General features: G+C 34.1%; 1 protein-coding gene across 1 annotated transcript in view; it reads left to right on the top strand.

The window, feature by feature from the left end:
* DPH6 (diphthamine biosynthesis 6) overlaps positions 1–10,773 on the top strand; it is a gene marked incomplete at its 3' end in the record, with an annotated part of 131,776 nt that extends 121,003 nt beyond the window's left edge. Inside the window, exon 12 of the mRNA XM_010078000.1 lies at positions 10,531–10,773. Coding sequence (XP_010076302.1) covers positions 10,531–10,773 — 243 coding nt within the window. The remainder of the gene's footprint in view (positions 1–10,530) is intronic.
* Between the last annotated feature and the right edge of the window lie 1,427 nt (positions 10,774–12,200).

The raw sequence follows: 12,200 nt of genomic DNA, 5'->3' as shown, positions 1-12,200 counted from the left end.
AAATTCAAATAAAAAGTTCAAAGATTTTCTCATAGTAATGTCGTTTATATTGTTTTCTAATTCTTCATTTCTGTACTTATGTAAGTATTAGGCATTATACTTCAAAGAGAACTTCTTGATCACATCTCATGTTCATATTAGGCTCTGTATTTTTATTTTATTTTCAAAAATGTAATTAAATCTACCTTCCCCACATGATTTCCATTTTATCATCTCACTTCTTTTGAAGTACCCTAAGTACTTCAAACAAATTGTGTTTGTACAGGATCGTCTTGGTCTAAATGTTCTGCTATGTAAGGCTTATTCTGTGTTAAGTTTCTTTCATATTGTTAAATGCTTAGTATTTCAAAAAGCTAGAAGGTAACAATGACAATCTTGTTGCAGTTTGGAATACTTGGAATTTCAGTAGATCATTTCTTTTTGGATAATATTGGATTATCAAGGTAGAAACCATAATCGGAATGTATTATCTTTAATTTAACATCATTGTAAAGCTTTTTCAGATCCTTATGAATACTTTTTGTCATAGAGAGGGCACTTTCCAGCCTATAATAACTTCTAGCATACTGATTAAAACACCAATCAAGAAACAGAACAGAGTCTTTGTCCAAGAACACAAGTTTATTTAAACAAATTAAAACATTTCCAGTAGAAGACACTGAGAGATGTGCTTCCTGGACTGCCCATTGCCACAACAGCACTGTCATTACTGGGCAAAAGAAAAATATCAAAGAAGGGATTTGAACCTGGATCTCAGCAATGCTGTAGCTGATTAACCTAATTGCTTCGTTATTCCTTACTGCATTCTACCCCTCCCTTCCTCTTATTTATCCCCTTTTAGTTTCAACACTTTGCTTTGTACCCATTTTTATATTGAAGGGCTTGACTCTGCAATTAGTTTTTTTACTAGCCAAAATAACTACTTTTATTAATAATACAAACAAAAAGGGCTAAACGCATGGTTAGTTTGCAAGTGCTGGTTCTTGACCTCCCTTTGTGATGTAAAATGGTTAGAAATGTGATTGTGTCTTGGTTGGCATAAAACAAGGTAAGTATTTTACTAGCAATCTATCAGTTACTAATATACTGTCAGTGTACTGCAATTTCCAGATCCCAGCTTTTATCCTTTTAAACCATCTAGAAAATTCCATGAAAATAGGTATTATAAGAGAACAACATATTGAATGCACAAAACAAAACAACAAAAACACCAGAAAAAAATAGGAAAATATATAATACAAGATTGAAAATAGGTATTATAAGAGAACAACATATTGAATGCACAAAACAAAACAACACAACAAAAAAAAACAGAAAAAAATAGGAAAATATATGATACAAGATTCTAACTCCATACCTGGATACATATGTATTACAGCAGAGAATGTAATTACCATAGAGCTACAGTCCCGTTATTACACAGAAGTTAAATATAATTTGTTCCAGAAACTTACTTTTTCAAATGGTACAAGTTAACACTTAGTCAATAGGTAACTTCTTGTCATGAAGTGCTTCCTATCTAAGAGAAAATCTGCCCTCTGAATGGTACATAGTAAAATCTGCCTGATTGCACACTTAGGAATTTAGTGATATTTTATGTAGGGATGTTGTCCACACTGCAATTCTCATAAAAGGTCAGTATTTAAGGGTACAACAAATAAAAGTTGTGAAAATATGTTTGGATGACCATTTTTAGTGTATTTCTGAGATTGCTGCTGTCTTTCTGTAGTTTCATTAATTTTATTTTGTACTGTTAGGAATGTTTTGATTTTAGGGTAGGCAATTGCATGCATGTAACAAGGGTGTTACTTTCGTAATGCATGTTTTTTCTTGGATTGCACCTCATTTAGATTATATGAGAATGTATAATACGTTGTAACTGTAGATTACAAATTGTTTGAATTTATAGGTTGGGTCGCGTCTCAGAACACAGAATTTTAACGATGGACTCTACTGCTGGATTTCGCAGGATTTTGCAGCGGATACCATGGGGTTCCTAATACCCAAACTCATCTCTTTGTCAAGTTTGGTTTAACTGATAATGCAGAAAAGATAATATGACATTAGTTTGGCCAAAAATATTAAATATATTGGTGGATCTTTGTTACAAGTTTCAGTTTCTAGAAGTGTAGTCAGAATTTGAGTTACATTTTTGCATTGGAAGTTGGGTCCTAGAGAGAGGTATTCTGTTATGTAAGAAGGTATTATCACTGCAATATGAATAAATAGGTAAAAGATTGTGATAAATACTATATATTGTATATGTAATATTTCATAGGCATATTTTGAGTAAGAATATTAAGACACCTGATGGCTGGGAATGAAATTTTTCCTGTAAGAATAGAATGTCACGGTGTTAAATGTGTTTCATACACTGTGAATTACTGTCGTGATGAACAGCTTTCACCTTTCAATACAGAGTATATTCTCTGCTTGGCTGTCCCCCTTCTGTTTATGACCACACTAACACTAACCTATTCGACAGTTGGCATGAGTAAGGATTGTAAAGACAGGTAGGAATGGAAAAGAAACAGCTCACTCTTCATGGGCTTTTGTGACTGCAGTCGTGATTCTTCTTTGATGCTCTGCTCCAGAACAGTGGTACAGCCTTAAGCAGTAGCACCCTTATTGTTGGTAGCAACTGCAACCTAGAAATTTCTACTGCAGTGAAATTTCACTGCTGTGATAGTTTAACTGATGATTTAGGTAGTATAGGTGTACATTCTCAGTAGAAACTTCAGTTAATGCGGGAAGGATTTTATGAGATCCTTTTCTAAGTAGATTGTATGTTTAAGGATAAAAATAGAGACAAGGTTTGTAATATAGATACATACAGGTCTGTAAGGATATCACATCACTTATTTTTTTCTTTATCTTCCTTTAGATATTGTGTGTGGATACAATTACCTTATAACCTCTCTCTCTTGTTATATGTGCTCTCCAGTCCTCTAGAACTGTAGGCACAGATAGGAAAAAACAGAAATCAAGGAGGGAGGAATGTCATGTGAACATGCTGGCTATATATATATATATATTTTTTTTCTTTTTAATACAGAACTGACAAAGAATGCTAATATGTTATAAAGCTATCCTTATCAGAATAAATTTAGGATAATAGCCATAAATAGCAAAAACACAAATGAACTGTATAGGAATCCCAAGTGAATGCATATGTCATCTCACGTAAGGATTAGATATTTTCCATTTAACAGAGGAGAAAAAAAGTACTTTTTGAATTTTTATATCTTTACCTTGGCACATGTTTTTCATACTCTGAATGCAGCTACACTAGCCTGTAAACTGAAAATCAGTGTTAATGATGAAATGTAAAAACTTCTGGAAAAAAATTACTTCATCAACTCCAAAACTTTGCTATCACCTGATCTTTTATAGCATTCATTTTGAAGTATGGAAATTGTACCTTTCCTAAAGGGTGTGGCACCAGTTACTGAAATTTTAGAAAATTTCCCTCTCTCGTTAGCCAAGGGCAGGTGTTACTTATGTATATGATGAATTAGTCCTGTTTCATGAGAACAGAAACTGTATGTTCTCTTGTCCTTTACTAGAACTTCCTTCTAGTAAAGAACAGTTATGATTTAATATACACTGTTCAGCACTTCTGTAGTCAAGTTTTCTCCTTCTTACGAATATCTGTATTCCAAAATATTTTTACCATATATTCTGGCATGAGTTTTCATTTCTCCTACGTTAAGTCTCATTTTCTTATTTCCTGCCTTTATTTCAAACCTGTGTTCATTTTTATTATTTCTACTGGTGCACATTTTAATGCAGTATCCTCTGTGGGTTTCATTACCATGTTGTTAATCCCTTCTTCCATTGATTTAATGAAGATGTTAAACAAAATCAGGCCTAATGCCAATCCCTACGGCACCCCACTTCAGTACATTGGTATTTTCATTACTCTCTCCTTACGGACTATCAGCTAGTTAACAGCATTTATGATTAGGAGAGTTAAAAATAATTTCCAAGTATGCTATATCAGATTTTTTAAGAATCCAGATGAATTACAGCCATTATCCTCCCTTATCTATGCATATACGATTAATTAAAAAATACAATCAACTGTGGTGGACGTAATACACATTTTCTAAAAATGCAGTACCCATTCCTCAATAGTCACATTCCTCCATATTCATATTGGGTCATTTGCACTGCTTTACACTTTTAGACACTAATCTTTTCCACCTTGTTTTTCTGGACCCTGAATATGCCTTTACTTTTCTTCATAAATTTTGATTCTATGATTCTGTGATTTGATTAAGTCTCTCATTCCCCATCCCAACCCCAATTGTTGTGGAATAGACTAATTTTAGTTCTTTTTTTTTTTAATTTGTTTGTTTGGCATTTGTATTTGAAGTGATATGAATAAGAAATAAGTAAATGCTAATCAGTTTGGAGCTTTTACTCCATCTTTTAGATAAGGTATGTTCGTAAAGCTGAGCGTTCTGCAGTTTTTTTGCAGTTTGCAGATTTTGCTAATGTGGTTGTGGGAGAACTTGCGATTTTTTTTCAAAAGCTTGAGAAGAAATGGTGGGCTTTGTAAAAGGTGTCAGATTGATAGTCATGAAGACTAGAATTCCACTGTCCCAAGGAAGAAATGCATCAAAGATTAATACTCTTGTTAGTTTGCTCATTTTCAAGTAGGGAGGCTGCTCTTTTTCTATTTAGGAAAAAATGTCCTAAAGGATGTGCAGAACAGTTTATCCTCTATAGCAATTAATTCTTTGAACTGTCTAATGTAGTTTTCCGTAAAGGAACAATATGTACCCTGTGTGCCAGTACAGGACATGGGCTGAAATATGCATAGTAAGTAGAGAATATTTTATCACCATTTTCTTCATTTCCTCTCTGTGTTTTGGAGATTCCGAGTGGACCAAAACAAGAGTCCTGCAGAAGGCTTCAGACTAGCTGTCATGTCCATGTGGATGTGTTAGATGGCAAGCCTTTTTCAGACATTTTATTGAAACCTTTCCTAAATGTTTATAGCTACAGTTGCTGACATTAAGAGCTAGGTTTATTTTTGTTTTGTTTCTCATACTTCCTTGGAATGTGAATGACAGCTTTTGGGCTGTTGGGTTTGGGTTTTTTTGGTGCAAATTCAGTTGCTTGAATCTTTGTCTTCTGTACATCAGAAATATGTGGTTTTTATTTCCATCAGTTGTACAGCAGAATAAAATCGATTTGGCATTGATCAAGATTTAAATATAACCAGCACATTGCCAAAAATATGTATGCAAATATTACAATTTTCTGTGGTAAGGCAGAACAGTTTTTTAAAAATGGTTTTCAAGATGAAACTTGATCTTACCATCTCTTAAGCTTTCTGACCTGATTGTCCCTCTTAAGTTTTACTTCAGGGTACTACAGACCTTCAGGAAGAATGTATTGTTATGAGGTTGCCTGATGTAAATCCAGTACAGTCTAAAAACTCAATTAATTATTTAATTTTCTGAGGATTGCAGACATGTTTACAGTTGGGCAGCATAGAGTATGAATAGGAGGTATTCGGATGTAGTTTTTTGGACTTGATAGTATTCATGACAATTAATATTGTGTCTTTTCAGATGCATTGTTGAGTTAGTAGCCTTTTTAAGGAACTGCCCGGTTTTGTGCTGCTCGGTGTACGCATACTGCATGATGTGATTCTTCTCTTTGGTATAATTTCCAGTTAGAAATATACAAAAGTTTAGGTGTGTTGATAGCATTATGACACTGTGCTCGGTGTCAAGTATGACTGCAGGACAACGTTATCTTAATTTTGCTAAAATGCAGATAAAAAAATATACAGCCTGGTTTAGCATCCATGAAATTGCAGTATTATTATTTCAGTTCTTGATAAAAGAATGTACTGTGAATTTTCAACCCACAAATATATAAGTTCAAAGAGAGAAATTTAAATCACACTTAGATAAAATAAACTTTAGTAGCGAAGAACAATGCAAAAGATGAGTGTTTTATAGTCTTGTAGCTTAGGTGATCAATTAAATTTTGAATCTATGAAGCTCCATCCCAAAATGATGTTTAACAAACTGCATTTGAAAACTGAGTTACAAATCTCTGAAAATTTGGAACTGTTGCAGCTATTTCAATAAAATAGCAATAACATACTATTGATTAATTGTACTTTTATGACCCAACTAGGAAAAAATATTATTTTATTTGAAGAGAAGTTCTGGCATTTTCAGTATTGTATGCAAGCATTTTACTAAGTTATACGTGGATTCTTAAAAGTGTCAATTTTTTTAGTCAAGGATGATAATAACTTTTTTAAATTTTTCATTTAGGAATATATTCTTCATCTTTTAGCTGCTGATAACTGTACACATTTTCTCAAAAGAACACCTGTGTCAAACTATGTGTAATCAATTTATTTATGGAATTTTCAGACTACAGATTTGTAACAGTTCAAGAAAAATGTGAGTGATATCGCAGGTTGTGGTGTATTAGAACCACAAGTTAGATACAATTTGTGTTCATGGTGTGAACTCAAAGCTTTTCAATTACTGTTGCCTAAACGGTACCTTTAAAACTTTATTCACACTAGGTAGTTGAATAAAAGATTTCACATTGCAAAAGCAATTTTACCGTCATTAGCTAAAATAAGAGGGCCCTAGGAAGAAAGGATTATCATATATTAAATAAAAAGTTCACCACCTTACAGCTTTAATCCCGTTAGAAAAGATGATTTCTATCTAACTTAATCAGCCAGAGGTCTTTATTGCCTGGAGTATTAATTGATTTAGGTCTTCATTAAGGTCAGAGGTACACAGGGCTGACCAGAGGCAGCCTATTAGCGCGTTGTCAGTTATGCTTATTTACATTGACTGAACATAATGGTGGGTTATTTCACTGTTAGGTCAGGGGGTCACTGGATCTTTTGTGCACCCTGACCTGTTAAAGGGCAGCAGTCACTCAGACACCAAACTGCATTTGTAACAAAGATTTGGCTGATTGCATATTGACTCCATAAAATTTCCGTAGTTGCTGTTGGACTTTAATTAAAAAAAAAAAAAAAATTGGTACATATCTATAGGTATCTTATTACTTCTGTTTCTTTCAAAGTAGCAATCATTATAGCTTTCTCTTGCTAATTAGCAGCTTAAGTTAGTCCTTATGTCCAATTAAGTCTGGTTTTCTCATTGTTTCTTCTCCGAATTATATTTTGTGGGAGATAAGTTGTGTCCTTTCAGTAACTTATAATACTGTTAAAAACTCTTTCATGGGATAGAACAGTTCAAAGTGGCACCAAGTGTTCTTCTGACATTTCCTTTCTGTGGTACATAGATGCTTTCCTTCTGCCTTCCTAAAAAGTGAGTGCAGCTTAAAAAAAAATGGTGAAATAAAGTAATAATTTGGAACTATACTGCCTTCTCTCTGTGTTAGCTGTGATCTAGCTCTATATTATACCTGATTCCTGCAGCAGAGCTACACTATGAAAAGTAGAAATTCTCGAATAAGAGCTTTTATAGCATTCCTTTCTGTTAGAGCATGGATTGCGTACTCTGAGGTGCTGATTATTTATTTATTGTTAATTATTTGCGGTTGTGCTAAGTGAGCAAATCAGCTGCTAAACTATCATATTGGCTTATTAAGACTCACTTTTTGTTTAACTTGCAGTGATACAAATAAAAATAAAAAGGGAAAAAATGTGGAATCACAGGAGGCCCCATTTTTGAACTGCTTACTGCTGTGGAGCTGTATTGGAAATAAATTGGTACAAGAGAGCATCCCAGCAATGCAATTTTTTTTATTTTTGGTTTGTCAAATCTCTAGTGGAATTTTAGAACTGGAAATACGTGTATGGGCTGCAGTGAAAATTAAATCATCTGTGTAAGCTGAGACATCTAGTGTATAAATACATATCAATTATATTGTAGTTTTGTTTTTATGCCGAGATTACTGGATATGCGAGTCCTCTAGACTTGATACACTGTGAATCTATAGCCTAAAAGATCTTCTGCTATCCTTGTGGAGGCTCCAAAAAGATAAATTGTTGCAAGGTTCTTGCAGGGTTTTGCAGAACACTTCACAACACAAGGACTGACACCATACATCTCCCATTGTAAGATTTCAGTACTGTGAACAAGATATTATGAAGTTTTCCCCATTTAAAATGCTTTTTACTCTGGTAGCAATTTTCTGTATAGTGATTCAAACATTCTAGAGGCAACCACTTGGAATCTGCTAAAACAGTGCTTGTACTGGTTTGCTGCTTTGCCCCTGCTGATTGTTTGTTTACGCTTGCTTTTCATGACCAAGTCACTGGGAAGAAGAGGAATGTGCCTCCTCCTTCCCTTATCCTAAATTATGTCCCCCTGAAATACAGCTGCTGCAAACCTGTGACAATGTTTTGACTCTTCTCCCCTCTTTACCCTTTGCATCCACCCTTCCATAACATAGTGGCATGTTAGGAACAGTTTTTCTATTAATTACATCTTAAGATACAAACAAGTATGTTGGGAACAAAGGGATTTTTAGGTTTTTTTTAAAGACCTCTGCAAAATTACCACTGAATCTGAGCCAAAAGTGGTGCCAATTTTGCTCAAATCCTTCAGAGATTTTTTTTGACCTTGCTTATGACCAGTGGGGCTAATTGTATCAGAACTATCCAGGATACTTTAAGAAAGTGCTATCTTGGTCCGTATTTCACAACACTGACAGATATTTTATCATTAATTAGTATTCATATTATGTCTCAAACAATCTGTTCAAGAATAGGGGAAGTGAACTGGTTGAACAGCTCTTCTGTCTACCTAATAATTAACATGGGTGATGCATGGAAAGCCAGCAGCCCAGCAGGAAAAAAAGGAAGAAATACTGCCAGTATGATTTTTTTTTTTTTTTCCTGTAGAAGTATAAACTACCTGTATTTGAGTTTTTGACTAATGCGTGGATTTCACTTTACAGAGGTAAAAATGAATGGCTTGCTTTAAAAACAGACCTGTGCCCCTCTGAATCATATCTTCCTGAATTTGATTCTCATCTTGTCAGTGTGCCACTTGGTAGCTGGCTGGACTCCCTTGTTCAATGGCACATATTTTAAAATAGCACTGTCAAAAAAAAAAAAAAAGAAAAAGAAAAAAAAGAATATTTGTTCCTATAAACCAAAATATTACTTGCATATTTTTTCCCAAATTCAAGATTATATATAGCATTATGAAAACAATATTTCAGATATTTTAAACAATTTAAATAGTTGATGGGTGTCAGTTGATATGTTTCCTCTCTGCCTCCTCCCCCTCTTCAGCTGCTAATCATAGAACTTGTATGCCAAATTGTGTAAGATACTCTTCCAATAGTTACATGTGTGAGTGTTTTGTGAGACACAGACAGTTATGAGGACAGATTTGGAGTTTCATATGGGTCTGTCACATGGTTTGATTGCCATGTCTTCTAGGACACAGATTTTTTTTTTTAATTATTCTTAATTCTGAGGAATTTTTACAGTTTATCAGTAAGTTCTGCAAAATTCTTCCTAAAGATTCCCTTTTCCCTCTCTACTTCTAGCAAAATGCTTCTTGTGCTGACATCAAAGCTGCCTATGCCCACCTTACTTCCCACTTCTATGCTTAGTTTTCTTTTGATATTGAATAAAATTTACTTCTTCACTGATCAGGGAATCTACAGACTTTCTTGAGAAGTGCAGCATAAGAGGATGAAAAGTTCTGATGTTTACGTTAAGATTTGATAATAAATCTTTGAGGTGTCTGAATAGTAAGAATAAATGTTTCTTTTGCTGGCTGCTGTTAAAAAAGTAGGTCTTGAGAGTGTTGTCAGGAAGACTTTGGAAAATCAACCCAAAATAACTGCATTGCAGCTCACTTTAAAACATGTATTAATGGTATCTGTATGTATTGATGTATCTGGCCGCCCATTAAGCCTATTTTCAAAAGGTGAACCCATGTCTTTGGTCAAGTGACATTCTTCTGTGTGTTGTTTTCAGTCTGCAATTTCCTTTTACCTTCTAGGGGATTATCATGACGTTTTTTCGTACAGTCTTTTAGCTGTTCAGCAGTATTATTTTTATAGTATTTTTTAATTAGTTTGCTAAAAACATTACAAATGTATGCTTATACTTTCTTATATATACCTACATAAAAGAAAGCCTAACTTAAGACTTAGAAGTTAAAAAAAAACCAAAACAACACTGAACCAAAGATACTGTGCATCATCACTCAAAAAAAGAAAGTAAGAACATATTTAACCATGTTGGGGCATCTGTGTGATCCAGTGGCTGTAAAAGTCAGTAACATCAGATATGATTGTTTTGAACTGACACATATCCATGTATTAACTGTTAAGTTAAAGTTTATTGCAGTGCTGTGTTTCTATATTGTAGTAAAATCCCTATCAAAAAAATATCTTTAGACTGACATGTTTGCTCCATTTATGACAAGTAATGGCAAAGAACAGTACTGTTGAAAGAAACTACCTCGAAAAGAGAAAAGTGCTTCCCTTGCATTCTGTACACTCCCAGAATCTTATTTACTTATTTTTATTTTCTTCTAGGTTGGAGATGTTCTCTACTGTGCTGGACAGATTGCTCTAGTACCTTGTACAATGCAGCTTGTTAGCGGCGGCATATGGACTGAGGCCGTAGTTTCCCTCCGTCATGTTGAGCGAGTTCTTCAAGCTATGAGCCAGAAGACCACACTCCACCACATCATTGCAGCCAGCTGCTATGTAACTGACAGCAAGCACATTCCTATTGCTCACTCTATATGGCAGAAGAAATTAAGAGAATGTAGAAAGGTACCTGTGATATCCATTTTCTTCTTTCTGGGTTGTCTTTTTTTCCCCCACTAAGTTTTGTAGTAATATCAGAGTTTTCTCAGTACATTTCAGAGGGGTTGAAGTGTAGCTGATATAATAAGGTTTGATTGAGCTGTTATGTTCTGGCTCATAAGTGGCTGTGCACAACTGAGAAAGAAAATTGCTTAATAGGAAGTTGTATTCATCACTAACTTTGTCTTAATTCCCCAAAGCAATATGTTAAAGAACCCTTTTAAGAGCAGTCAGTTCCTCCAATAAAAATGTGAACAATACTTTATTGGAGTTACCTCTGCCTGTATATTTTTACATAATAGGAACTGGGCATTTTACTTAACTTTTTGTAAGTTGTTCTGTTGAAGTTTTTTGCCCACTCTTTTTTACGAGCAATATTGTCATGACAATGGAGTTTAGCATTTTACTGCTCATTATTGCTTATTATTCACCTGAACTTCTAAGACCAGATATGGGCGTGCCTGTCTATTGGTTGACCCTAGATTATCTCTAATAGCATAATAATTTGCACAGTAATTTATAACAATACCATCATAATTTCTATTATGTATGTACCATTTTTCTTAAATAGCCATGGAACATCCTGCAAGCATTAAAAAGGTCATGGTCACAGATCTTGTAAATAAAACATAATTTCTCCATAAATAAGTAAAAAAGAGTAGTAACTACATAATTGCTATATAATTTAATATAACTTAATTATTATAGTTTCTCAGGAAAATACACGGCTTGGAAGCATTGCATACATTAATATTGCCATAGAAGGAGGAAAAATGCACCTGAAACTTTCCTTCTATTTGCCTTCACTTTTAGTCTCTGCACTAGACACTTGTCTCTGAGTAAAGATGTAGGCTTTACTTAGAAGTTTACACATTCCACCTTGATTTATTAATAAATGACCCTTTTAAATAGTGTTTAGTACTTCTCCAAGACCAAGTGTGTTGAATCTGAATTAAATTCAGATTTTTTAATTCAATTCAGTGTTTTTCTATGTGACTGGTTAGTAACATGTACCATGACCATGAGGTCTGTGTGCTTTCTTATTTGTAATATATATATGATTTGAGGGCACATCGGTGGTGTTTGCCCGTTCTTTGAAATTTTTCCTTTTTCCAGATGGAATCTTTTAGGTCTTCTATAGTTATTATATATACTAGCCACTTTTTATCGAGTCTTCTATTTCTTCCACTTATTGAGATGACTAAGCAGTACTTTCTTAACTACATGAAAAATACTGATGAGATTGGTTGCTTTTGGGCTATTGCTAGTATTTGGCCTGTGTCACTTTTTGATTGTTCAAGCCCTAGCTTAAAAAAATGTATCCCTGCTTAGACATACTTGTATGAAGAGTTAGCTGCCTAACAGTTTTCAGGCATGTTTAAGAAAAAAAATCG

The sequence above is a fragment of the Pterocles gutturalis genome, unplaced genomic scaffold (genome assembly GCF_000699245.1).
Source record: "Pterocles gutturalis isolate BGI_N339 unplaced genomic scaffold, ASM69924v1 scaffold23313, whole genome shotgun sequence".
NCBI classification, from domain to species: Eukaryota; Metazoa; Chordata; class Aves; order Pterocliformes; family Pteroclidae; genus Pterocles; species Pterocles gutturalis.
The sequence above is the reverse complement of the archived record's forward strand: the minus strand, read 5'-3'. Positions and strand labels throughout refer to the sequence as shown.